Raw genomic sequence first — 26,610 nt, 5'->3', positions numbered from 1 at the left:
GGGGGGGGGACCCGGATGGGAAGGGGGACCGGGGAGCCCTGGAGGGAGCCTGGGCCGGGGGAGGAGGGGGAGGAGCCCTGCAGGGAGCCGGTGGGGGAGGGCGGGGGGCGGGAGGCAGGAAACGCGGAGGCGGGCGGAGCGCGGGCCGGGAGCGCCCTCTAGTGTCTGCCGGGCAGCGTCCCACCACCCCCTGCCCCCCGCCCCTCCCACCACCCGTGTCCCGGGCGCCTCTCCCGCGCGGTCCCGCTGGGCTCCGGGTGCGCGCTCGGGACGAGGGGCCTGGCCGCCGGGGGAGAGGCTGTCTTCCGGACGCCGGCGGAGACCCCGGGCGGGGCGGGGCGGGCCGGGAGAGGAACGGACCAGGCGGGCAGGCAAGCGCAGCCCTGCCCTCCGCGCGGCCCGGAGCCTCTCTGCACCTCACCCGCGGGCTCAGCCTCTTCCCGCGGCCCCGCCCCGGTAGGGCTGCACCTGTCCGGCGGCACCTGCGGCTCCGCCCCTCACCTGCCACCCGGGCTGTCCGTCTCCCCGGAACCGGTCGGCTCCGACCCAGCCCCCGGGCAGGCCTCAGGGCCGACACGCCACCCCGCCTCGGCGGGTGGCGAGCTCCCCCATTCCCGAACCTCCAGGCCCGACCCCGCCCCTCGCCTTCCGCTCCGGCGCCCGGGCCGGCTCCACCTGGGTCGAGTGCCTCCACACTCCTGCCCCCTGCAGGCTCAGCCTTCGCAGTCTGGTTCCTACGAGGTCCGCTGCCTGCCCCCCACCGGCCTGTCCCGCTAAACTGGACGTCATCCGTCATCCGCGCACCCTGCGTCCTCTTCCCCACGCGGCGGCTGCCAAGGTCTTCAGAGGCTGCGTCCCCACACGAAACACACTCCAATCGCCTCCCGCACAGTTGACTGCTGCTGTCTTTCCTTGGACCGGAATAGCCCCTAACCTCTCTGCCGGCAACTTTTTGAAGGGGGCAGCCATGTCCTGGATATGCTGGTGCTCCCGTGGGGCCCTCAGATTTTCCTGGCCGGGCACCTGGGGCAGGAACGCCGTGGGGGAAGGGGGCAGAGCCAGGGCACCTGGCCAGCAGCCCTCCCACCCGGCTCCCGCAGCACCCAGGGGCCCCGGCTCACTGCTCCCACCACCCCCGGGCACCATTCTGTGGGGTTTGCAAAGCAGGACGAGCGGATTCCAGCGCTTCTGCGGGTCCACCAGCAGATTCTCCCTAAAGAGCTTCGGGGGTAGACTCTCCTGAGAAGAGAACCAGGGCAATAATCTGCACCAGCGGGGGCGTGGATGTTTGCTTGCAACCTACATGCTCTCTCTGCTGTTTCATACTCGTTCTGTCCTCATTCGGGCCAGGAGCATCCCTTCGGGCCAGCTGCTGTGTCCCTGCAGCGCCACCTCCATAAGCAATCCCTGCCTCCGCCCCAGATCAGCCTTTCCAGAGCCCTGGTGGCCCTCTGAGTCATGGAACCGAGAAACAGGCTGCAGACCAGGCCTCGTGTTCTGGGGCAGCTGCTGGCCACAGGCTCACATGGCCCCTGTCCCTGGCCACTGACTCCCAGGCGTGGCCTGGGGAAGGACCCCACGGAGTGAACACATGCCTGGATGCCTGCCAGGGGCACCACAATGAACCTGGATGGGAGCCATTGGCCCAGGGCCCAGGCAGGGGGAAGACAAGGGCTGAGGCCCCGGCGGCCCTCGGCTCTCCAGACCTATGGGGCGGAGGGGACAATGGCCAAGGCTGGCCTCAGGGAGAGAAGGGACACGGGTTAGGGTGGCCTCTGGGCAGGGAGGAGACCCAGCAGAGGTGGAAGGATCCCACACAGCGCCCCATGCAGCCCGGTGCCAGTGAAGGGGTGAGGCCGCCTGAGACAGGGTGGAGGTCCCGGGCTCAGGGCTGTGATCTGTCCCTGGAGCGGGGCCGGAAGGAGTGGCAGGATGGGGGGAGGTAACATTGTGCCCGTCCTGCTCCTGGCGCCCCAACGGGGGGCCTCGGCCCTTCACTCTAGGGAAGAGCACAGGCAGCTTCAAGGAAGCCCTACTGCCCACGTGCCCCCTCGGCGCTCTGGGGAGCAGGCTGCAGGGTAGGGAGGGCCCCTGCAGCATCTGGGGCCCCCTCGGCGGAGCACGCAGCCCCCACTCCCAGGAGCCATCAGAGTATTTCACACAGAACCATGCCCTCCTGGGTGACCCTTGGGCCAGGAACCCGGCTGTGCCCACCCAGGCCCCAAGGCACCCGCTGCGGGCTGCGGGCTGCGGGAGGGGGAGCCAGTCTGGACAAAGCAGCCATCGCACGGCAGGCAGAGGTCATGGAGACAGTGCTTTATTAAACCTTCTCCTTACAGCAAATTCAGCGTCTATTCCCCACCACAGGGATCGGTCTGGGTGCACGGCCCGACGCGACACGGAGGCCCGCTGTCACCAGACAAGCAGGCACCCCGGCCGGGGCTAGAGCTCTGGAAGGGGACTCTCCATCTGGAATCTGGCCTCACGCGGCACACTCACACCCATGGTCACCCGCCACCCGCTTCCGCTGCAAAGGCAGAACCAGACCGTGGGGGCACAAGGCTGTCACAAAGGCAGACGCTGCAACCACCCTGACGTCTTCCATTGGCTTCCGATGTGTCACATGACTCAAAGACCTTAGTCTGAACTGTCACGGGAGCAGCAATGTCCTATTTTAATAAAAACACTATTTCTAAAAAAGATGTTTATACACAGCCCGGGAGGGAGGTTCTCAGTGGAGCGGGCCCTGGGATCCCAGGAGGACACATGGAGACAGCGCTCAAAGGCCAGGGGTTGCTGCCCTGCTGACCCCAGGGCCGCTCCGTGAGAACCACCGCCTGCAGGTCATTCTTCAAAAATTACAAAGTGCCCTTCACTTACAAAGGCCGGACTCTGACGTTCCAAAAGGGCTCTAGGAACCACGTGCCAACTTCCTGAATCCCAAGTACAAGAGTGGGCGTTCAGGCGGAGTGAAGGATGAGGCCTGTGCTAAGAATTCCTGTTTCATTTGCAAGTAGTCTTTGCCCTCCCAGGCTCCCGAAAATACGGGCGCCTCCTCCTCCGGAGAGAGCGCGGGAAGACTCGGCTGCAGGCGGTCAGGACACAGCCGCCTCTGAACACCTTAGCACACAAGCCTCCGCTCTCTAGACCCGACGTACTGGGCCTGCACCCAGACACTGATTTCGGCTGCAGTAAGTGAGGTTCAGGGCAGTAAAAGCCCACACGTGACAGAGAGGGAGCCAGCAGCCGACTTCGCCAACACGGAAGGCCGCCACCAGCAGATCAGGCCCACGTGTGTTCGGGAAGCCCCCTGTAGCTTCTGGGGGTGAGCGCTGCTCCCGGACAGCGCAGAAAACCCAGGAGGGGGGTTCCAGGGCAGCAGGCACGGCAGGAGCGCCTGGCCGCCGCCGGGACAGCATCCGTGAGGACGTCCGGAGCGCCGAGGCTGAAGACAGGGGGTGGGCGCGGCTTGCTGGGCCCCAAAGCAGTGCCTGCTGGAAAGACAAGCGCCATCCACGGGGCACGTGGGCCACCCAAAGCTGGCACACACGCGCACGCGCTCCCTACAGCTGAAAACCAGGCTACTGAGATGCGTGTGAGGTCATTCATAGATAAATTAATTAAGCATCTAGAATATATAGATTTCCTTCTCAAACAACTGAAGGAAAAACCCTTTAGAACCCAGCTGCTACTTTACAAAGGTTTACGTTTGACGATACATAATCGTATTCCTATTTTGTCAAGTTTCCTCGTTAACGGCTGAACGAAAAGTTTCAAGTAATTCAGATCCATTGTTTCTGGGTGCTCCGCCTCTGCTGGCTGCTCTGGCCACTCAGTTCCTATGTCTTCCAGCTCCTTCCTCTGCTTGGCCTCCCCTGAGAGAGCGTTCTGGCCCATAACGGACCCAGCCTCTGAAGGACCAGTGACACAGAGCTGAGACCACAGGCCGCCCACTGAGCACCACCGACCTCAGCTGCCAGGTGCCGAGACGGCCAGAGGCCAGGGCGGGGTGCCAAGCCCAGGGAGGCTGCCCCGCTTCCCCCAGGGGTGCACCAGGCCGGCCCTACGCGGACCCGCGGCAGGATTCTGCCTTCCCGAAGCCCCCTCAGGACGCGCCACCCACAGGACCAGGAGCACGGCCAGCGGCCTACTTGTCCTGGGTGGGGGCGGGGGGGCCAGGGGACCGAGTTAGCAGCGCCGGGAGCAACGAGAACACCGCGGGGCTGCAGAGCTATGGTGGGCGAGGCGCACGCAGAGCGTCGGCCTGGACAAGCGGGGGGGACCTGCTCTGATCACCCACAGGGGCGATGAGGTGCTAAGGACCCAAACTGGGAAACTTTCTGAAAGCTACAAGAGGGTGGTAAATTACTCAAATGGAAATGCTTCATTTTCAAGGGCTTCGTTAGCATCTCTCACGGCATGATTCACGTTAGCTGTTACGCACGTGGCAGGCGGACCGTCGTGTGTAAAAATTCTACTAGTCAACCGGTGAGGGACTAGGTGAAAATCAAAGGTTAGAGCAAGGAAGAGCTGACACACCACGACAGGGGGCTCGCACAAGGCACGACGTTCCTGCCAGACAACTGTGGTTTTCCAGAGGCCACGCGATCCCCGTCGCTACAGAGACGACCTTGGAAATGGGCACGAATCGGTGCTTTTGACGCTGACGGGCAGGACACTTGTCCAGAGCTGGGGAGGGCCGCGCGTGCCTCCTTCCCATCTGCACACCGCAGGCTCCACGGGCACGGGGGTCCACGCGGCCGGTCCTTTCTCCTCCCGGGACAGGTGCTGCCAGCTTGCGGCACTCGGCGAGGCGCCTCCCTGCCCCAGCCCGGCCGGGCCCACCTCTGGAGCCACGAGGCCCGCATACGGCCACCACGGCTGGGGCCACTGCAGCACCGTGCCACCGTGTGAATCCGGATGTGATTCCCTGCAAGGGTTCGGGGATTCCAGACTGAATGAATCTTCGTGGAATGATGAAAATTAAAAATTACTTGATTATGGAAGTTTCTGATTTATTCCAGACAAAATACTAGATGCGTCACTAAGAATCACCTCAGAGCCATCACTACCACAGCAGGACCGCGGCAGCCGGCGCGGTGGGGTGGAGGCAGACACGGGAAGGGCCCGAGGCGCACACAAGCAGGCGACTCCTAGTTCTTCACTTCCGCGGCCTCCTTCTCGGCCTTCTCCTTGGCCTTCTCCTTCTCCTCCACCTTCTCCTCCTTCTCCAGCATGGCTACAATCTCGGCCACCTGGCCGGTGGAGATGTGAATGTCTTCTTTGTCCACCAGCTCGATGACCTACGCACACGGGAAAGGACCAGGGGACTCAGGGGTGGCCTTGTCCCTGCGCGGCGCTTTCCCCAAGGAGCACGCCGGGGACACGCCGGCAACACGGCGCGGCTCCCCCTCCAAGCTGCGTCCTTGGCTACCAGGCTGAATGGCCATCAGTGACGTCCCAGCAGGGGAGCCCCCGGGGTCCTTCAGCTGCCCTGGTTCTGAGGACGAGACACCACCCACCCCCAGGAGGCCAACAGGCTCCCGAGCCCCAGGCCAAGCTACAAGCCACGAGGGAGAGGGGCTCCGGAAGCAGGGGACGTGTGGCTCTCAAGGGTGCTGGGTGCGCCTCCTACGGGCCTGGCATGCAGGAAGGAGCAGCGGAAGGCAGGCCAGGTGGACCCAAGGCCGGGGGGCCTACCCCGGACAGAGTGCAGCGCTCTGAGTGCAGGGCGAGAACACGTGAGCTGCCGTCCACACCAAGGAAAGGGGGCCCAGGGAAGGGGCGGGTGATGGGGGCTCGGGCCTCCCAGCCTCTGCTGCCGGCAAAGCAATGACCCAGCACGTGCATTTGGTACCGTCTGGCCTTGCGGCTGAACTACACGGGAAGTTAGCGGATACGCTCGGGAAACGTGTAAAAAAATCACTAGCTGGAAACACCAGGAACCATTCCGACACCCGTGAAGGGGCTCTCTCCTCAGAAATGCAAGGCCACAGGCCTCCTTACAAAGGGGGATCCTATTCTGGGTCTCCCGGGCTGCCCAGCTCCCTGGGCCCCCGCACCCACCAGCTCGCCACCAGGACCGAAGCCGACCCACAGCAGCCCACCAAGGTCGGTGTGCCCCAGGCACCCTACTAACACGCTTCCCAGACTGCGCCGCGGCCCCGCGGGAGGTGGGGGGAGCCAAGTGTCCTGTCAAAAAGCGGGTGGGCTGCTCTGGACGGGCACTCCAACCGCACCACTCCTCGCTCTGTGTGAGGGCAGACACGGGGCCGCACGTGCCACACGCGCCCCCCGAGCAAGCCCTCGGCTGGGCCTGGTGGCCCTGACCCGGCCCCGCCGACTCACCTTGACCAGGTCATCGATGTTGACCTTGCCATCCTTATTTTCATCCAGTGCCGAGACCAAGCTGATGAGCTTGTTTTCCGGAATGTGCTTGATCTGCTTCATGGCACTGATGAGCTCGGTGACGCTGATGACAGTCTCCCTGGGGGGACACAGCCTGCATGTGGCACAGACGTACCACAGCCTCACCAGGCCTCCCACGGGTCAGCTCGACCCGGGCAACTTCTCCCTCCCTCCAGGGCCCCTCGCCCCTGCATTTGGGAACGCCCGGCCAACTCGGACACAAAACCAGAGACCATCAGTCAGTCCAAGGTCTCCCTGTGTGTGCAGTCCCCCAGTGAGCCCCGCCTCTCCACTGGTGATGGGGACAGGGAGTCCCGTGGTTACTAGGACCGGGTCCCTCAGGCCTGCCCACCCTGCACAGTAGGTCACCCCAGGAAGGGACACTGACCTTGTCCTGGGGGTGAAGGCCCCCCAACCTGAGGACAGCAGGACCTCTGCAGCCAGCCCACCCGCCCCTCAGAGACGTGGGCGCTCAGAGCACAGTGCCCAGCCCACGGGAGCATCGAGTGTCAGCCGCTACCACCTGGCAGAGTCGTTTCCTTGGCACACAGTGACCTCCAGAGTGGGGGCCATCGCCGAGCGCCTGTGTGTGGAGGGCTCGGAAAGAGGGAGGAGGCAGGAGAATCTGGGAGAACAGGAACTAAGCGTAGCTGTGGCTGGAGGGGGAGGAGAGGCAGGGGGTTCCCAGGGGAGCTGTAACCCTACGTACATTCTGGAAGGAGCAGCTTGACAGAAGCCTGGAGAGAGAGAGGTGTGCACTATGGTGGCCAGGGGGAGAGGAGCCAAGCCACGGCTGTGGTCCTGACAGTGGCCAAGGTGTGCGTGTGTGTGCATACACGTGTGTGTGTGCAGAAGAGGCCACCCTGAGAGTTCCTTCAGTAAAATGATCACTGAGAAGTGGACACTGAAAAGATGTGGCTGGGCTTCTGGCTGGAACCACTGGGTCAAAGGTCAGGGGCTGGCACCACGGCAGAGAAACCCTCCAAGGCCAGAAAGGCCCTGGGCTCCCCTGGGCCGGCACCTGAGGCACACTCACCCTGCAGGCGGGCTGGCGGCGGCCGTGCCCAGTTTGCCGGCCGTCTGGTCCGCCTCCAGCTGTGCCAGCAGGCCGTCTATCTGCCCGATCATCTGCTGCACTCTCCGCGTCAGCCTCTTGCTGGCCTTAGACTCCTCCACACAGACCTCTGTGCCCGCCTTTGAAAGTTCCTTGATCTCTTGCAAGTCCTAATGAAATGATTTAGCGATAAAAGATTGTCTCAAAAAAAAAAAAAGAATCTTACAATTAACTTTATCTTGTAACAATTAAATCAACCCAAAGTGGTATCACAAAGATTAAAAAGTTCCAGGTCATTAACAAAACAGAAACCCACCAATTCCAGCCACGGAAAGCTGCAAAGTCTTACTAGCTTGGTTCTGCAAACCCAAATACTGTTTCTGTAGCAAAGAATGGAATCCATTTGAGTCTCAGCTTTCTTCATGGTTCTTTTAAGACAATAAATAAATGGTTGAAGGAATTGAGGAACAAGAAACGTCTTCTCAAACCCTGAGTCAGGATTTTCCCTGTGAGCAAGCTTTACAGGGAGGATGGAAAACGGGGCTAGAGACGAGGAACTGTCTCTTCCGAGTATGTCTGTGAAGACGCAGGTCTTTTACACCTTTTTACAAAGTAGGCTCTACACCCAACACCCAACACCCAACGTAGGGCTAGAACTCACGACCCCGAGATCAAGAGTTGCACTCTCCACCAACTGAGCCAGCCAGGTGCCCCAAAACAGCTCTTTGAAAGCAGATTAGAAAGTAATATTTGGAAAACAAACAAACACGTTTTCCTTAGAAACACACACACACACACACACACACACACACACACACACACACACAGCGTACGTAACAGAGAAATCTCTTTCCGGGAAGTGTGAATGCAACTAAGATTTCCTTTAACAAACGTCCAGGCTTTTTATCCCATCCCTCACGTGCCTTTAGAAACCACAAGGGGCAGGCCCCTGTGGACGAGGAGGGTGGACGGCCAGCACCGCAGGACTAGAGCAGGTGCCTGTTCATCAGTTGTTGAGCAGAAGGGGTACTGAGCACCCCTGGGATTTCTTTCCCCGTCCAGGTCTGTGGAGCGGCCCCCCCCCCCCCACCTGGCGGCCCCGCCCACCTGGTGCCCCGCCCACCTGGCGGCCCCGCCCACCTCACTGTAGTCCTGCACGTCTTCCTTCAGTAGCTCCAGCTCCTCCTTCTCCTTGGTCAGGGACGACTTCTGCTCTTTGAGCTTCGAGCAGGCATTGCTGATGATGTCGATTTCCTCTTTCGTTATTTCCTCTTCCTGTGGAGAAAACAAGGGCACACCAGGGAAAACCCGGTTGAAGGAAAACCCTTCCCCCTCCACCCCGCCGGAGAGTCTGCTCCCACCGCGGTGGGCAGAGGCCGGCAGAGACGCGCAGTGCCCGTGCTCACTGCCCACGGTGCCCGGGCGCGTCCCGAGCGTGGATCTGACGTGCACGCGCACTCAGGAAACCATCGGCCACCCCAAAACCTCGGGGGTCACACACTGAGCAGGTCCCAGAGAGCGAGCTCCTGCGCATGTGCCCTCGCTCGCCTTCTGAGTGGGAGACCCCGCGTTGTCTCACGCCTTTCAAGTGCTGAACAGTATCCCATCCGGAGCGCCTACCCAACGCGCTCACCCACTGTTTTATATTGTAGCTCCTTTGAGCTTCCACAGACGTCTTAGAAGACGTCCGTCTGTGTCAACAAAAAGCCTACTGGGATTTTGATGGTTCTGAATCTGTACATCGGTCGGAGAACTAACACCTCGCACGCATCTATGAGCGCAGGAAATCTGTTTTAGGTAATCCATCTCAACACTTCACAGCATTCAATGTACAGGTCAAATTTCTCCCGGGTAGTTCACTTTAGGGGCTGGAAACGATACACTTTTTCAAATTTCGACCCCACTGCTCATCACCAGTACAGAGGACACGGCTGATTTGGAGCTGCTCACACCGTCTGTGAACAGGCAATTTCATTTCTTCCTTTTGACGGAGTGGTTTCATTCTTTCTTGCCTAGGTGTCCTGGCCACAACCTCTGCACGGTGCGTAGCAAAAGTGGGCGCCCTCGCCAGGAGCCATGCCAGCCGCGGCACCTCTACAGATGTCCTCACTGGGGTGAGAGGGCTCCCCTCCACTGGCTGAGAAGTGTGTTTTTAATCAGGAAGATGCTGGATTCTGTGAAGTACTTCCGTATTTACAGAGATGGTCGTCTGTGGCTTTTCCCCTCAGCGTGTTGCCACTGTGCCGTGTTCCCGGACAAGCCCCCCGAGACCACGGTTATCCTTTTCACAGAACAGATGCAAGGGACCCGCTGCATGTCTGCTGACAACTTTCACGCTGTGCTCACGACGGACGCGGTTCCGAAGGCTCCTCCTGCAGACCTGGTGTTGGCTGATGCTGCCGACGCTCACCGCGGTGAGCGAGGAAACGACCCCCCTTCGCTTTCTGCAAGCAGTCTGTGTGGGACCCCTTCCCTACACGTTTGGACTCACAGGAGCCTCGCCTGTGAAGCCACGTGGGCCTGGGTTTCTCCGTGGAAAGGCTTTCGGCGCAAGCTCGATTTCTGCACTGAGGGAGAGCTGTGAGGGTTCTCCGTCGGGCCCCGCAGACAGCCAGCGCCGCTAAAACCTACAAGGCCGCACCGCAAGAGGGGACAAGCCACTTGTTCCACCCACTCTTTACGGCATCTTTCTGGGGAAGAAAGGTCCTTCACTTAATTTTTTTAAAGGTTTGTGCTTCTTGCTAAGAAATCCTTGTTAAGCCCTAGTTCTCCTGAGACTCTGAAGCGTCTTTTCACACTTAGGTCTTTAATCCGCTGGAAGTGGGGTGCATCCGCTTCTGTGAAGACAGCTGGGCACACCCACTGGACTTAATGACAGGTGCCTCCCTCCTCCTGAACCACGTGGGCCCAGCCGGGTTCCATCTCTGCTCAGCTGTCTACATCCCAGCCTTACCCCACCTTAGAAACAACCTTGACACCTCGGGCCCTGGCCCTGACCCTTCCCCGGGTCACCCTTTGAGGGCAGCTTGGCCAAGTTCTTGGGACCCTCTCTCCCCGCCCCTGTCCCCCACCCGATGTGCCAATACCGCCACAGGTCTGCTTCCATCTATCTCCTAGGTCATGTCCCAGGATGGCCTTGGCCTCCCTCCCCACCACTGTCCCCACCCCCCAGCAGAGGTCTGCCCTGAGCCCCAGGCCTCCCTGCCACCTGCTCCAGCGCCCCCCACCCCCCAGGCCTGGAGAAGGCTGAGACACCCCAGGGGGCCTTTCCTGCCACCTCTGCTCCAAACTGCTCCCGCCAAGGCCACAGACCACCTCCCCCTACCCATTTGGAGTCAGTCTTCAGGCCTCCCCCACCAGACCCTCAATACTCCTGACAAGGCCCACCCTCCCCTGGACGCAGCCCCCTCTACCCAGGCGTCAACGTGTCGGACCGCGGAAGCGGGGCCTCCACAGCCCCGTCTCCTCTGACCTCTGGACCTGGAGGCCACCCGGGACCCTGCTTGAAATCCCCCAACATGGATCTGCTGCCCGGTCCTCACTCCTCCTCCGCCATCTGTCTACCTGACTCCTGGGAGATCAAGACGGAGGGCGTCCCACAAGGGGAGGGGGCTACAGGCAGGACAGTGAGGCCACCCTGAGAAGAACCCCTAGGATGCACAGCACATCATACTGGGGCAGGGGAGGGGATGGGGCAGGTGACAGCGGGCAGGCCCTCCCACTGCACAGCCCAGCCAATCAAAGGGCCTGTGGACCTGCCTCCAGGCATGGGGGGCCCTGACACTCGGGGTACAGAGGGCTGGGAGGAGGGGGTGCTAAGTAATGGATGCCTCGACCTTCCAGGTGCTCAGGCCCAAAGCCTGGAGCCCAGCTGGCTCTTCTCACACCACACTCGTCCTCCCAGCAACATCGCCAACCTGCGGCCTCACCTCCTCGCCCCACAGCTACTTACTATTGTCCAAAGCCAGGCCGTGACCCCCGTGGCCCGGTCTCCTCAGGAGCCCCTGCTGCAGAAGCCAGCCCCCCCTTCACCCTCCGGTTGAGCTCCAACACAGCCTCCACCCCTGTGGGGGGAGGGGAGGGGGCGCGTGCGCGGTTACCTTTGAGCCTTCCAGGACGGGGGCGGGGTCCTTCAGGGCCTCTGACGGCAGAGTCACCTCAGACACTTCTGGCTGCAGCTCGGCCACAGGCCTCCCAGGGACGGCCTCTGCCGTCACGTCCGGCTCTGCTTCCTTCTGAAATGCAAGACCACTGCCAGCTCAGTGCCTCCGGCCGCCGTCCCGAGGCGTCCACACCGGCCCAGGCTAGGGGCGCGCTTTCGACAGGCCTGCTCCGAGCTGGCGGGCGCTGTAAGAACCTGTCAACCAGCAGCAGGTGACGCGCCTTCTGTGGGCTTCACGGCGGGACCCCAACAGGTGCAGTGACGCGGCCCTGGCGCTGGCGTTTCCCAGGTCAACCAACCAAGGCCCCTGTATAAAGAGGCTACGGAGTCTGATTCCATCCTCGGCCCTGCCCTGACAGCTCTGGGAAGCTGCCCACACCTTCCAGAGGGGACACCTCAAGGGCCACGTGACCTGCCGGCCAGGTCCTGCCCCCACTTCAGAGCCACAGCCCCCCGCCCCGAGCACCCCTGCGTCCGCTGTGCCACCCGATGGCTCCAGGAAGGACAAAGGAGGCGGACCGTAGGGGCCCGGACCCGGTCCACCAGCAGTCTCCGGGAAGGCCGGAAGACCACCTTCGGCCTGTCCCCCGCTCCACGCGCCCCCCTCTCCGGGCAGGTCCAGGGGACCTGCTGGCCGCTCACCGCCGCCTCTGAGAGTCTGCGCAGCTCCTTCTCCCGGTGCTCCTGCCGGATGGCCGCCTCCTCCTGCAGGGTGGCCTCCAGCTTCGCCTTGTTGTCCACCTGCTCGCCCTCCACCTCGGCCGCCTTCACCTGTGCTTCTTTCGCCTTCAGAGAGGGGACACCTGTGAGGGGGGGATGCCGGAGAGGCTCACCCAGCACCCTGCCCCCAGCCTGTGTTTCTCAGAGGGGCCGCCGTCCGGGCTTCCAAGGGGAATGGATCACACCACGGGGACCCCAGCTGCGGGCAAAGGCCACCAGGCGGCCAAGGGTCACCCTCTGCACACACCACCGGAGTCCTCGACGTTCAGAGAAAAGATGAGACGAGAGAGAAGCAGGGAGGGTGGATCCAAGGGCTGCCCTGGCCGGGGAGGGGGCCTTTTCTGCAGCTGCTCCCCCCAGAAGCAAGAGGGCCCCTTCCAGAGTGAGCCGCAGAAGGCAGTACGCACCACGATCTCCGGGAGCGTCTGCAGCGTGGACTTGAGCTGGTCGGCGGGCGAGAGGGTGTCGGGGAGGTACATGGCCCGGGACAGGATGAGCAGGGACGTGGGGATCTCCTGATGAAGGTGCAGCTCCAGCCACTGCAATCGGGAGTTCGAGACAGACTCACCCACTGGCCGCGCCCTGTCTGCCTAACCCAGGACCCGGACCCTGGAACGGTCCTCTCTGTTCTGGTTTGATGCCCCTCGGGGGGGGGGGGGAAGGACTCGAGTGGATGGGTGCACCGAGTCGCCGAAGGAAGTTCTCCCAAGAATGGGAGTCCTCAAGTTCCACCACGCCCACCTACCGCTGCCTCTTACGACCTGCCGCCCACCCTCAGGGAGTCAAGCATGAGATGCCACACGGCATGGCGGCCGGGCTCAGAAGAAACTGAGCGAGATGCCCAGACTCTGTTACCGAAGCTCTTCACTTAGAAGTCATGTAAAAAAAAAAAAAATGAACCACAATGGTAGCACCCGTGGCCTCATGAGGCCCTCAGGGCCCCCCGCATGCCTGCCGAATGCCCGCACTGCTTACGGCTGTTTCGCGACACAAAGACGACCTTCAAAGTGACCAGGAAGCCCATGAACATGTGTGGACACTATCTGGACGCAGGACGGGAGGTAGGACAAGAAGGAAGACGCACAAACACTCGGATCCCCGACAGCGCCGTGGGGGCAGCGCCCACACTCACACGTGTCCTGAGCGTGCTCAGAGAAGACTGGACACAATCCCAGGCACGCGTGGGGGAAGACACGGGGAGACTCACCCTCCAGAGAAGGCTCCGTCTGGGGGCCACATAACAAACACCGCTTGTGTCAAAGGAGAAGCGGGTACTGACATATATCTGTCTACACGCAGAGGGGAACCGCCAAGGAGGGTGCCGGCCGGCCCCAGACACGCCATATGTCTTCGGACGCGACAGCTGAATCGCTGTGAACGCGGAATGTCGCCTCCCACCCAACCTGTTGCCAGCTGCAGAGCTGGCCTTTGGGTCCCGATCAAGGGCCCTCCGGGCTGCCAGAGGTGTCAAGACAGCCAAGAGAGGCCCCTGGGGTGGGCTGGCCCGGGCCTATTTACCCAGAGGTCTCTGGCCTCAGTTAAGAGGCCGACTGAAATTTCAAGGGAAGTTAACCTCGTCCTCATCTGTCCACAGATGACCAGGAGGGGACAGTAAGGCCGTTATCGACCAAGAGCAGGGGAGAAAAACCAGGCAACATTCAGAGCCGTGAACACATGGCACGTGACAGGGTCACCACACCCTCGTCCGGACCCCCAGCCAGTGGGGGGGGGGGGGGGGTGTGCTGACACCACCGGATCCTGGGGAGGTCTTGGCACAACAAGCCTATCGACGCTGGCCCGACGTAAGGGAAAGCCCCTCAACCACGCACCTGCTTCAGCTGCTCCCTCAGACGATCCTCTGTGACTCCAAGGGCCCGCATGCCTCGTGCCCGACACGCTGACTGCAATTCCTTGACGTTCAGGCTGTCCACCCCTTCCTCGGCGATTAGCTACAAAAGAAAGCCGACAAACTACACACGGAAAGGTCATCAGAGGTGGTGGTGCTTATGTGACACGCTTGGAACCCAGCGTCTAAATACCAGACGCTTCCCTGATGTGCCTCACCAAGCGCAGGACGAATCGCCACCACTGAGGCCTCCACTCCGGGTCCGGAGTGACCAGGCTGTCCAGTGGGGGGTGGGGGCCTCGGGGAAGCGCACGGTGGCCAGGACCGATCCGGCCTCTGCCCAGGCCCGGCTCCTCGCTCTCAGCGCCCCCTTCCTCTTCCGCCGCCTCTTTGTGAACACCCCGGCTGTCCTCCCCACCCCACCACGGGTTCTCAGGATCCTCAGGACAGAGGAGGAAGGAGGGAGAGCGGGGCGAGCCTGACCGCAGCCAGAGCCCCCTCCCTCCTCCTCAGCCTGAGACTACGGTGACGCAAGGGAGAAAAATAAACCAGAGTCCCGGAGACGGAAGACACAGAATGTCGTGGAGACGGTGCAGGGGTGGCAGGGGAGGGGAGAGAAGAAAGAACCAGAGGGGCCCCAGGTCGATGCCGCGCAGGGGTGCACCCGCCACCTCACTCGGCCCCACTCAACCTCACGACGACCCCGGGAGGCAGACGCGTCCATCGCTTCCCTTTTCCAAAGGAAGCTTCTCATCCCGGGCTGACTCATTCCCTTTTCCAAAGGAAGCTTCTCAACACGCAGGTGTGACAGGGTTTCTCCCAGCGGTAGCGTCTCTCGAACCACAGTGACAAAACCATACCCAGAATGACGGCAGGACACCAAGCCGGTCATGGCAGAAAACCTTTCTTGTCCTTTCACAGACACACCGGCACCTCCTGAACCCGTGGCGACCACGAATCCGACCACTGATCCAGCCTTCACGCGCGTGTCTGTGTGTGAAGCATGTTGCACGGGTGGGGTCGCACGCATGCACGCACACGCTGCTGGGGATTCCTGGAAGGCTCCTGCAGGCTGTCGAGCACGTTAACGACGGCTTGTCTTTCGGGTGCTAAGTAGCTCTGCACGGTAGGAGCATCCGGGCTGACCTTCTCCCATCGCACGACAACTGGGCTGTTTCCGCTATGGGCTTATAATGGAAAACCTCGTTTTTTTCCCCTCTCCCCATCTTCCTGCGGGAAACACGAATCCCACCGGCGCTTCCGAGTCTATCTCCTCATATGGCGTTTTCGGTGGTCGCTCTGGGTGTTACCGATGGACGCACGCCCTCCGCGTCCTTCTTCGGGTCCAAGCGAAATGTGGAAACCTCACCCCCGGACGCCCCTCAGCCCTCTCCTACTCTAAGCTCGTCTTAATGTCTCTTCCTTCCAACCCCACACGGCACTGTCGCTTCTGTCTCAACTATCACACGGACTTTAGAAGGCAAACGAGAAGGAAAGTCTACTGGGTTTACCCATATTTTGCTGACCACCTTCTTTCTTCTTCGTGTTCCAGAGATCTTTGAACAACACGGGCTTAAACTGTCCACAGGTCCACTTATGCACAGGTGTCCCTCGACACAGCAGTGCTGTAAACGTCCGTTTTCTTTTCCCTAGCTTACTTTATTACACAAACACAGTATACAATACACGTAGCCCACAAAATAGGGACTAATGAACCGTTTATGTTCTCGGTAAGGCTTCAGGTCAATAGTAGGCCATCGGCAGTTAAGTTTCTGGGGAGCCCAATGTCCTGCACGGAGGGCGGGGCCGTGCCACCTGCTGGCCCACCGTGGGGCAACAGAGAACAGGACGCTCCCTCTGCTTTGCGTTTTTAATGGCGTCAAATCCATGTGCTTTGGGTATTTTTCCCTTTAATCTTGGGCACTTTGTTTCTTTCTAAGAACTCAACTTGAAACATCACGGACCCAAGAATCCTGTAACAAGTGCAACCGTAAACACTGCCTTTTTATACACACTCACCATGGACTTTTGCTGCCTTCTAGACAATTTATTTTGCCACGCGGTATGACTGCAGCTGTGTTAACTTATACGCTGTAACCTTATTTCACTCACGCGTAAAAGAAAGTTCTACTGTGCCGGGACCCTGCCGGGGGAGCGCAGGGCCCAGTGTCCTAAGCCCCGCGTTGTTCAAGGGTGGATTACTTCCTGTTTAGAGACCCTCCTCCAGGTTCTCGCGGGGCAGACGTGCTGCTGGCCGTTCTGTTTCCCTCTCCTGAGAAGGTCTTGATTCTCCCCTCTTTTTCAGAGGATATTCGCTGGATACAGGATTCTGAGTTGACAGGTTTTTTCCAGTATGTGAAAAATACTGTTCCCTCCTCCTGGCTGCCACAGTTTCTGATAAGCAGCTTGCTGTCCCCGGAGTCACCCTCCCTGTGCCAGACGCCGGTCTCGCTCACTGCCGTCACGATTACCTGTCCTCGGCGCTGCTTGGTGTCACGGTGATGGGTCTTCATGTGGATTTCTTTGGGTTGGTCCTGCCTGAGGTTCACCCAGCTTCTAAAACGTGTTGACTTCAGGGGCACCCGGGTGGCTCAGTTGGTTATGCATCCTACTCTCGATTTCAGCTCAGGTCACAGTCTCTCAGTTTGTGAGTCTGAGCCCTGTGTCGGGCTCTGCAATGACAGCACAGAGACTGCCTGGAATTCTCTCTCTCTCTCTGTCCTTATCCTGCTCACACACTCATGCATGCGTGCATGCTCCCTCTCACAAAATAAATAAGCTTTAAAAAACAAATGCAAATAAAATGTGTTGACTTAGGTCTTTTACCGAATGTGGAAAGTGTTCAGGAGTTATTTCTTCAAGCACCTTCCCTGCTCTAGCCTCCCTCCCCTTTCCAGAACTCCGATGACGAGTATGTTAGATGCTTTCCTCTAGTCCCACAGGTGGCTGAAACCCTGCTTGTTTTTTAACTGTTTTCTCAGATGTTCAAATGGGTGATTTTTTAAAGTTTTTATTTATTTAAGTGATCTCTATACCCAACGTGGGGCTTGAACTCACAACCTCAGATCAAGAGTCGCACACTCCTTGGGGCACCTGGGTGGCTCAGTAAGTTAAGTGTCTGACTTCAGTTCAGGTCGTGATCTCACAGTTCATGAGTTCAAGCCCCGCCTCGGGCTCTGTGCTGACGGCTCAGAGCCTGGAGCCTGCTTCAGAGTCTGTGTCTCCCTCTCTCTCTCTGCCCCTTCCCCACTCACACTCTGTCTCCCTCTCTCTCAAAAATAAGTAAAACATTAAAAAAAAAAAAAAGTGGCACGCTCCTCCAACTGAGCCAGCCAGTGCCCCAAACAGGCAATTTCTATAGTTTATCTTAAAAGTTCACTGATCCTGTCTTCTGTCCTCTCCTTTCTCCTGTAGAGCTCATCCACTGAGCTTTTTGTTTTGGATTGTATTTTTCAATTCTAAATTTCCATTTGGTTTTTCTTCCTCCTCTTTTTTAATGCTTATTTATGTAGTTAGAAGGAGACAGCGCAAGCAGGGGAGGGGCAGAGACAGGGAGGGAGAGAGAGAATCCCAAGCATCCTCCGCGCTCACAGAGTGGAGCTGACCTGGGGCTCAATCTCACCGATTGTGAGATCATGACCTGAGCTGAAATCAAGACCTGATATCCAACCGACTGAGTCCCCCAGGGGCCCGTCTCCTCCTCTTTTCTCCTGGGAGGCTGTGTCTCCAGGCGGCTCACTCCCTAGCTGCCCGGTGAGGCGCCACACGCGGCTACTTTGGGCCTGCTGTGTGCTTCCTCACCTCCGGTCTCCGGGCTGACCCCACTGCTTGGCTCCTCTCACGGGGACGTGAGAATCCTGTCTCAAGCCCTCCGAACACAAAGCCTAAGCCCTGCGTATCACTTACTGCAGCTGGCCACTCTGACCACACTAGTAATAAAGGCCAAGTCCCACGTCCTCCCTTGCTCCCGCTTCCTGGTCCCCAGGGGCATCAGCGTCTCATGTAGTCCTGAGCAGGAGCTGTACCCGCTTCTGGCGCAAACGTGAGTCACAAGCTCTCTTTGATGGCTGATCTGTCTGTGCCCCCTCTCGGTTACACCCACAAATTACACCCGTGGCAGTTTGGAACAACTAGGGGGCCGCCTCGTTGCTGCCAGGCTCCCCATTCAGCCTCCGCCAAGCCCCAGAGGAGAAGCCAGGGTAGCGGGGAGCCCTCCACGCACCTCCGGGGCTGCCAGGGGCAGGCTGGCCCCACCTGGCCTTTGGACGCCATCCAAACGGGGTGTGCAGGGAAGGTCTTGGAACTGCCAGGCCCCCTGCTGGTCTCTATGGACACTGTGCCCCGGGGGGGGGGGGGGGGGGGCGCCGGCCCCCCCCCCCCCCCCCCCCCCCGGGGGGGGGGCGGCCGCCCCCGGAGCGGCAGCTCGTTACCACCCGCCGGGGAGGAAGGAGCAGCTTTCCCTGACGCCACCCCAGTTGTGACATCCTGAAGAGGGTGGAGGTCTCAGCCCTCACCCACCGGCGCCTGGCGTAGGGGGACTACTTCCTCTAGTGTTTGGCTGGAGTAGAGCGTTACTGTCTGAAGCCTTCTGTCCTGCTAGGCAGCCCCTTTCCTTTAAAAAAAAAAAAAAAAGTTTATCCACTTATTTTGAGAGAGAAAGCACGAGCGGGGAAGGGGCAGAGAGAGGGAGAGAGACCTCACCAACCGTCACATCATGACCTGAGCCAAAATCAAGAGTCGGACGCTTAACCAGCTGAGCTTCCCAGGCGCCCCTGGAGAGCCCCTTTCCTGTCCTCTGGCCAGAGGGAGCAGGCTTTTCTCAGGGTTGTTTGTGTGTGTGTTTTAAATAATCTCTCTACCCAACGTGGGGCTCGAACTTACAACCCTATTGGTAAGAGCCCTGCCCGTCAGGGCTTCCGGAGTCCGCACTCATCAGCAAGCCTCAGCGGCCGCTCCTTCGGCACCAGGGTGCGAACACCCACCTGGTTGGTCCTGGGGTCCCAGGGTCGTCTTCTCCCACTTCTCAGAGACTTCTTGTATTTGGTTTTTACTTCACGCCCAGGACAGCGGAGGCCCAGGCCACCTCCCTGACAGTGCAGGCTGTTCTGTTTCGGAGGGCTCTGAGGCACTGGGCCGTGATTCGTCCAAGGTCACAAAGCAAGGGAGTGGCCAGGACTCCAGCCGGGGCCACCCGCCCCTAGCTGCCTCTCCTGAGGTGGGGGCAGCCACACGCAGGCTCCCGGGGAGTGAGGTGGCCCCCAGAGGACTGCCCATGCCAGCCCCCCTCACGCCCACAGAGTGGGTGTCCCAAGCGCCTTCCGAGACGCAATGCGTACGCAGTGGAGGAAGGACTTCCTTTCAACCCTACAAACCCACAGTGATGGCCTGCCACTTCCAGCTACGGCAAGGAGCCGGTTTTTGCCAGATCGGCACCCCTGCCGAGAGCTACTAGAAAAACCAGCTGAAACAAACACAGAAACAGGCTCGGAGGCACCAGAAAGCTAGCACAACAGGGCTCGGGGACAGCAAGATTACGCAGACCGGGAAAGACAGGACAACCACGGGGCTGTGAGCCACTGGGGACCCGGCGACACTTGTCGACGCGTAGCGCAGGCTCAGAGTCCAGGCCGAAGGCCCCCGCTCAGAGGCAGAGACACCCCGCCAGAGCCAAGAGGCTGCCGCCCAGGGAGAGGGAAACGTGCACAGAGCGGGGCGGGGCTCCTGGGCTCTGGTCCGCAGGGGGCACCGCGAGGAAGGGACACAGGGGAGCTGCAGCCCACACTCTGTCAGGGGAGCAAGCCAGAGGCAGCAGGGCCGGCCCCGATCCGTGGTTAGTGGTCGCAGGCCAAGTGGCCCCTCTCTAGCGGGGCAGACCCAGGCGGGCCCTGCCTGGAACCTCGGAAACTTCTCACGGACAACGTCTAGGTCCAGGAAGGAGACACTGCAAACCAGCCCGAGAAAGCAAACCGGACAAAAAGACCCACAGACCACAGCTACTGGAGTGGTCAGACACGAACTATGATGAGCACGTTCGCGAACACAGAGAAGTGGCCGGGAGCAGAGACCGGACACCTCCGAGGTGCCTATACGGCCGGCAGATGCCGCAGATTCCGGGGCCAGCAGCGCTCTCGGAGACAAGGGAGAGGTGTAGCAGCTCTTCCTGGAAACACTGGAGGGCACACTCTCAGAGAAAAGGGAGGGTTTTAGCAGCTCTTCCCGGAAACACACTGGAGGGCACATGCGGTGTGGCCGCAGGGCTGTGGGTGGGCCCGGTGGGGGGGGGACACCGCGGTCAGCACAGCCCTAGGAGCAAGGTGGTTGCTTTTGACCTCCTGCCCTTCTCCTCAGGAGCCCCAATCCTAGGTCACTCTTCTTATGAAAACTGTCAAAGATCGGTAACAAAACTCTGTGTCAAAAGAGCGTGGCTTCTGTTTTGTTTTTTGGTGCAAGAAGATGATTTTATTGAAGCACGGGGACAGGACCCGTGGGCAGAAAGAGCTGCCAAAAGACGTTTATCACAGCGCGGCTTAGGGGGCAAAACGTTAGCCAAAGTACCGGTGAATAAGTCACGACGTGTCCACACCATGAAACATCAGGCAGCCACTAAAATTCACCTTTTCAACAAATACTTAGCGACATGGGCAGGTCTCCTAATGTCACGCCAGGGGACAGACCGTAAGGGCCGTGCGGTTCCAACGTCATTCCAGGAGACGCACGCGCACGCTGGGTGTGTGCACGCAGGCCACGGTGGGCAGAGGCGCAAAGTGCCCACCGCCGCGATCTGGGAATGACAGGACCGCTGGTGACTCCGCCTCCCCTACGGTCAGGACACCGGAGCCCCAGGTGCCTGGAGAGGGTGGTCGCGAGTGCGGGTGCCCACCTTGTCGTCGGCCTTGATGGAGCGCAGCCTCATGGTGAGCTGGAAACGCAGGAAGTTGTTGGTGCCGATGGACTGCAGCTCCAGCAGCTTGCACAGGGCCACCAGCTGCGGTCGCGTCAGGTTGTCCAGGGTCAGCTCGTCCTCGAACAACTTGGAAAAACGCAGGATCTCCTCGTTGCTGGGTCTCTCACCGGTCTCTCGGATCTGTGGGAACAATCAAGCGAGCCACCCACTGGGTGGGGGGCGCTCCCTAGCACCGCCCACGGCCTCGGGCCACACGCCCCAGCTGGAAGTGCCCCGGACCATCCACAACCCCCCTTCGGATCTCCCTGGTCACCAGGCTCCTCCTGGGGAGCAGCCCCTCGAGGGCTCCAAGCGCCCAGCCTGCACTGGCTCCCCCGGGGTGATGCCTCCCTGCAGCTTCCGGCCCCCCTCCGGCTCGTGGACCCTTCCCGCCCACGCCAGCAGAGCCGTGGCTGTGGCTGTGGAGCAGCCTCGGGGCCCATCCCCTCCTCCCCCAGCCTGGCCCCCCAGCTCGTCACAACGGCAGGGTCTTAGTTCCGAATCTACTGAACTCTGCCTCCCCTGGGGCTGCTGCAAAGTACAGAGTCACAGGCAAATAATTCTGATGTCAGCAAGCTCAGGACAGCAGGCCCAACCAACATCACCGAGCAGGGTTAAACCCCGTAGGGCACCAGCTCACGGCCGCCTGGGGGCTCCACTCCCGCGTCCCGCATCCCTCAGTGAACAAGAGGGACGGGAGGCGTGCCCCTACGTAAGACGGGGCGGCCCCGAGGCGCTACCCGGCACTTGGGACTGGAGGGCTGAGGCCCCCAGGGCTCTGAAGCATCACGGCACCTTCTGGAAAAACACGGAGAAGTCTTTGGTGGCATTCCCCTTGGCTGCCTTGTTCTTCAGGGCCATCTCCTCGATGGTGTCCTGGAGGAACTTGGCCAGCTCCAGCTTGACCCGCAGCTCCTTCTTCAGCCTCTCCTCCTGTGAGGTCAAAGAGGGGGTGCTGCCCTCCCCTGGCCCGCACCCCAGCTCCCGCCTGCTTCCGCCCAGCACGGGGTCCGCTTTACCCCTCAGCCCGGCACCTCCCGCACTTTCCTGAGCGGCGCGCGCTCCCCCCGGGGACTGTGCCTCCCCAGACTTGCGCTTCCAGTTCGGGGCCTGAGAAGATAGTTGTGGGGCCCCTCAGGGCAGGGACCGGCCGCTGAAGCTTCTAAGCTTCGTGGGCCGTTGGGCTGTGGGGGTGAAACAACGCTGTGACTGCGGGGACAGCAGATGGGCCCTGCCCTCCGCAGGTCGCACCGCCCACGGGCGGCCTCTCCCCGTGGCCCTCCCCGTGGCCTGAAGGACAGTGGGCTACAGAAACCGCACTTTAAAGCACATTTAAAGAGAAACAACTCCGTAACCCACCGTCTACTACTCACAGCACAGCATGACCCAATTAGGAAGAAAACATACAACTTCAAAACCATCGACCATCTGAACGTCAGTCACAAACAACGCAGACGTTGTAACTACGTCCAAATTCGCTCTGAAATGAGCTCCCGGCCCCGACGCCCCGTCACCTTGATGGACTGGGTCTCGAACGTGGACGGCAACATGTTGGGGAAGAGCTTCACGGCGACAGGGAGCAGGAACTCCATGAACGGCACCACCACAAAGACCAGGAAGGGGACCAGGCGAAAGAGGTCAGCGCATATCCGGAGAAACTGGGAAAAGGCGGAAGGGAGCAGGGGGTGAGGCGTCAACACCGGTGCTCACGACGACCGTCAGTGGCGCGATGGCAGCCCAAGCCCGACGGGGGTCGGCGAGGGCGCTAAGTCCCGACAGCCCGGCACGCTGCTCCCAAAGGCATCTGTTTCTCCAGCGTCCACACCGCGGGAAGACAGCCTTCAGAAAGGCTAGGAGGGGCGGAAGCCGGCGTGGGGAGCGGACCGCCCACCCCTTCTCGCCCCGTCCACCGGGGGGGTCCCACTCTGCGGAGACAGCCTGACGCAGACACCGCGCTGCCCCCTGAACTCGGAAGCCAGCCGGATGAGAACGGCAGGCCGAGGTCGCCAGGGGAGGCTGTGGCCACACCGCCCGCCCCAAAGAGCCTGCAGAGAGAGTGTCACGGCTATTTCTCGAGAGGGTCTGACCACACAGCAACAGTTAGGCCAAAACCCAACACTTCCTCGACGTGAACCCACTACTGCTGACACCAGTAAACACGTTCACAAGTTGAAAGCATCGAAAGCCCCCGAGTGACACTCAGCGGACACTTGCTGCTGGGTCCCCAGTCAGCCTTCTCTTCAGTCTACTCAGTCAACCAACACCTTTGACCCCAAGCTGCCTAGGCTCACAGGAACCGAGATGCATGCTCGTGCCGGTCGAGCTGTGCGTTTCCACGGTCGTTAACTACACGTCTCCGGAAAAGCGAGGTCACTCCTAGAAACGGCTTTCTCCTGGCCTCTTCTGACACTTACGACGGTCAAGTGGCGTGTTCCCGCCGGGGCGCCGCTCCCCAGGTCCTGGCGGCCCTTCGCGGCAGTTGGGAGCCACCTGCCCCACGGTGGTGCGCACTGTGACCACCCGGCCAGAGGGTCCCCTCCCCGGCACTCTGTGGAGGAGACACCTGAGGCTCTTCTCCCTGGGCAGCACTCACCCAGCTCTTCCCAAACCAGTCTCTGCTCCAAGGGTCATGGAACAGGGACCCCGACCTCGAGCCTGTCTTCCCACGTACAAACCTGGCCCGTTCGCTTTTCTGTCTGTCGTCAAAACAGACTCACGGATCCCTGTACTTTTCCATTTGTTTACAATTTGTTACTATTTCTACTTTTATGCTCAAATGGTCCCAGAAGAGGCCCTTCAAGCTGGTGTCTGTGTTTTCTGACATTCCTCCTTAATTTTTTTTCAGCAGTTCTATCAAGGTTTAATTTACATTCCGTGACACTCCCCCACTGTGAGTGTGTAATTCAATGATTCTTGGTAAATTTACAGCTTGTGAAACTATCACCAAAATCCACCTTTAGCACTGTCATCATATACCATCAAGCGCCCTATGTCCATCCGCAGTCCATTTCAACCCTCAGCCCCAGGAAACCGGTAAATCGATTTGTTTCTCCCAGTCTGCTTACATAGGGCTGAGGAAGACGCTCTTTGGCATCTTTGGCATCTGGCTTCTGCCATGAGACACACAAATGCTGAGGCATGTTATGTCCTTTCGGTGACTGCACCCCTTTGACATCGTGAAATGTTAAGTGCCAGGATGACCTTCTTCATCCCTGGGCATCTTTGCTATGAAACCACCTTCGTCTGATATTAAGGTGGCCACGTCAGCTTTCTTCCGACTGCCGTTAGCAGCACTTACTTTCTCCCATTTTTTCACTTTGAATCTATTTGTGCCTTAACTTTTTTTTTTTTTTTTTTTAAGATTTATTTTTAGGCCATCTCTACACCCAACGTGGGTCTCAAACTCACAATCCCAAGATCAAGAGTCACAGGCTCCACGGGCTGAGCGACCCTGACGCCCCTATTTGTGTCTTCACACTTAAGGGGTGTTTCTTGCAGACTGCATGTAGTTAGGTCTCGCCTTTTAATCTCATCTTACAACCTCAAACATTTAATCAGCAGAAAACCGTACGATCATCTAAACAGATGCAGAAAAAGCATTTGACAAAACCCAAATTCCATTCCTGATAAAAACTCTGATGGAATTTACAAAAATGATACCAGAGGGCCACCTGGCTGGCTCAGCTGGTGAAGCATACGAGTCTTGATCTAGGGATTGTGAATCCGAGCCCCACGCTGGGTGTAGAGATTACTTAAAAGTAAAATGTTTAGGGGCCAAGACATGATGTCGAGGTTCACGAATTCAAGCCCTGCATTAGGCTCTCTGCTGTCAGCACGGAGCCCACTGTGGATCCTCTGTCTCCCTCTCTCTGCCCATCCCCCGCTCGCGTTCTCTCGTTCTCTCTCTCTCTCTCTCTCTCAAAATACATGTTTTTTTTAAAAAATGTTAATTTTTACAGAAGATTACAAGTGTTCACAAAAATGGGAAAACAAATGTTTGCAAAAAAATGTAAAATCTTTAAAAACAGTAACAAAGAAACAAAAAAGATCCCAGAACAACCGTCTTTGGTGACTCTGCAAGATGTAAGATCAATATATGAAAATCAGTCGTGGGGGCACCTGGGTGGCCCAGTCAGCTGAGTGTCCGACTCTTGATTTTGGCTCGGGTCATGATCTCACAGTTTGTGAGTTCGAGCCCTACGTCAGGCTCTCCACAGACAGCACGGAGCCTGCTTGGGATTCTCTCCCCCTCTCTCTCAAAATAAACAAACATTTAAAAAAGCTTTGTAAAAATTAGTTGTATTTCTAAATACAATTGACCCTTGAACAGTACAGGGTTAGGGGCACTGACTGTCCCATACAGTCAAAAAGCCTCGCGTAAATTTGGATCCCCCCAAAACTTAACTACTAAAAGCCTAACAGCCTACTGTTGATGAGAATCCTCAGCGATACGTAAACAATTAACACACGCTTTGTATGTTGCAGGTATCATATGCTGCATTCTTTCAATTAGGCCAGACAAAAAGAAACGTTAAGAAAATCTTAAGAGAAAGTACATTTATAGTAGCGTACACGTTTTCATATTTTTTCCATGTTCGTATATTTATAAAAAATAAACCCACATCGGGGCTCCTGGGTGGCGCAGTCGGTTGGGCGTCCGACTTCAGCCGGGTCACGATCTCGCGGTCCGTGGGTTCGAGCCCCGTGTCGGGCTCTGGGCTGACGGCTCAGAGCCTGGAGCCTGCTTCCGATTCTGTGTCTCCCTCTCTCTCTGCCCCTCCCCCGTTCGTGCTCTGTCTCTCTCTGTCCCCCCCAAAAAAAAAAAAAGTTGAAAAAATAAATAAATAAAAAAAATAAACCCACATGGAGATGGATCCACACAGTTCGAACTTGTGTTGTTCAAGGGTCACCTGTACTAGCGATCAACACGTGGAGACTGAAATTTTAAAAGCTCTGTTCACCCACACAAGCCAAAAGACGGAAGAAACCCAGTGTCTGTGACTTATGGACAGGTGAGAAAGTGTGGTCCATCCACCCAATGGAGTGCTATTCAGCCTCAGCCTCAAAAGAGGACTCCTGCCGCCTGCCACCACACGATGAACTCTGAGCAGACTAAGTGCAGTAAGCCAGTTACGAAGGAACGGACGCTCTGTGACCTCCCTTACGTGAGGCCCCAGGGGAGTCAGATCACGGAGACAGGAGGGAGGTGGTGGGTGTCGGGCTGGCGGAAGGGGGTGGAGAGTGAGTGTGGAACGGGGGCAGAGTTTCTGTTTGGGGAGACGGCAGGGTTCTGGAGACGGGTGGTAGGGACGTTCACGACACTGGGAAGGTCCTCGGTGCCGCAGAAGCACAGACCTAAAAATGGCTAAAAGGGTAAATTTTAGGTTGTTTACTTTGTAACAAAAAAAAAACCTATTTTTTTAATTTTTTTTCAACGTTTATTTATTTTTGGGACAGAGAGAGACAGAGCACGAACG

The 26,610-nt window shown here is 59.0% G+C and overlaps 1 protein-coding gene across 1 annotated transcript in view; it reads right to left on the bottom strand.

Annotated features, from left to right (window-relative positions):
* Positions 1-2,301: 2,301 nt before the first annotated feature.
* LETM1 (leucine zipper and EF-hand containing transmembrane protein 1) overlaps positions 2,302-26,610 on the bottom strand; it is a 54,273-nt gene continuing 29,964 nt past the window's right edge. The window contains exons 6-16 of the mRNA XM_040496101.1: positions 22,648-22,791; positions 21,929-22,066; positions 21,071-21,274; positions 14,174-14,293; positions 12,752-12,883; positions 12,267-12,410; positions 11,563-11,697; positions 8,603-8,737; positions 7,445-7,632; positions 6,349-6,487; positions 2,302-5,303 (exon numbers count right to left, since the gene is read on the bottom strand). Of these exons, the coding sequence (XP_040352035.1) occupies positions 5,154-5,303; positions 6,349-6,487; positions 7,445-7,632; positions 8,603-8,737; positions 11,563-11,697; positions 12,267-12,410; positions 12,752-12,883; positions 14,174-14,293; positions 21,071-21,274; positions 21,929-22,066; positions 22,648-22,791 (1,629 nt within the window). The 3' untranslated portion in view covers positions 2,302-5,153. The remainder of the gene's footprint in view (positions 5,304-6,348; positions 6,488-7,444; positions 7,633-8,602; positions 8,738-11,562; positions 11,698-12,266; positions 12,411-12,751; positions 12,884-14,173; positions 14,294-21,070; positions 21,275-21,928; positions 22,067-22,647; positions 22,792-26,610) is intronic.

Source organism: Herpailurus yagouaroundi, unplaced genomic scaffold (assembly GCF_014898765.1).
Source record: "Herpailurus yagouaroundi ecotype Mexico unplaced genomic scaffold, PumYag 28, whole genome shotgun sequence".
NCBI lineage: Eukaryota > Metazoa > Chordata > Mammalia > Carnivora > Felidae > Herpailurus > Herpailurus yagouaroundi.
This window is presented reverse-complemented; position numbering and strand designations above follow the sequence as displayed.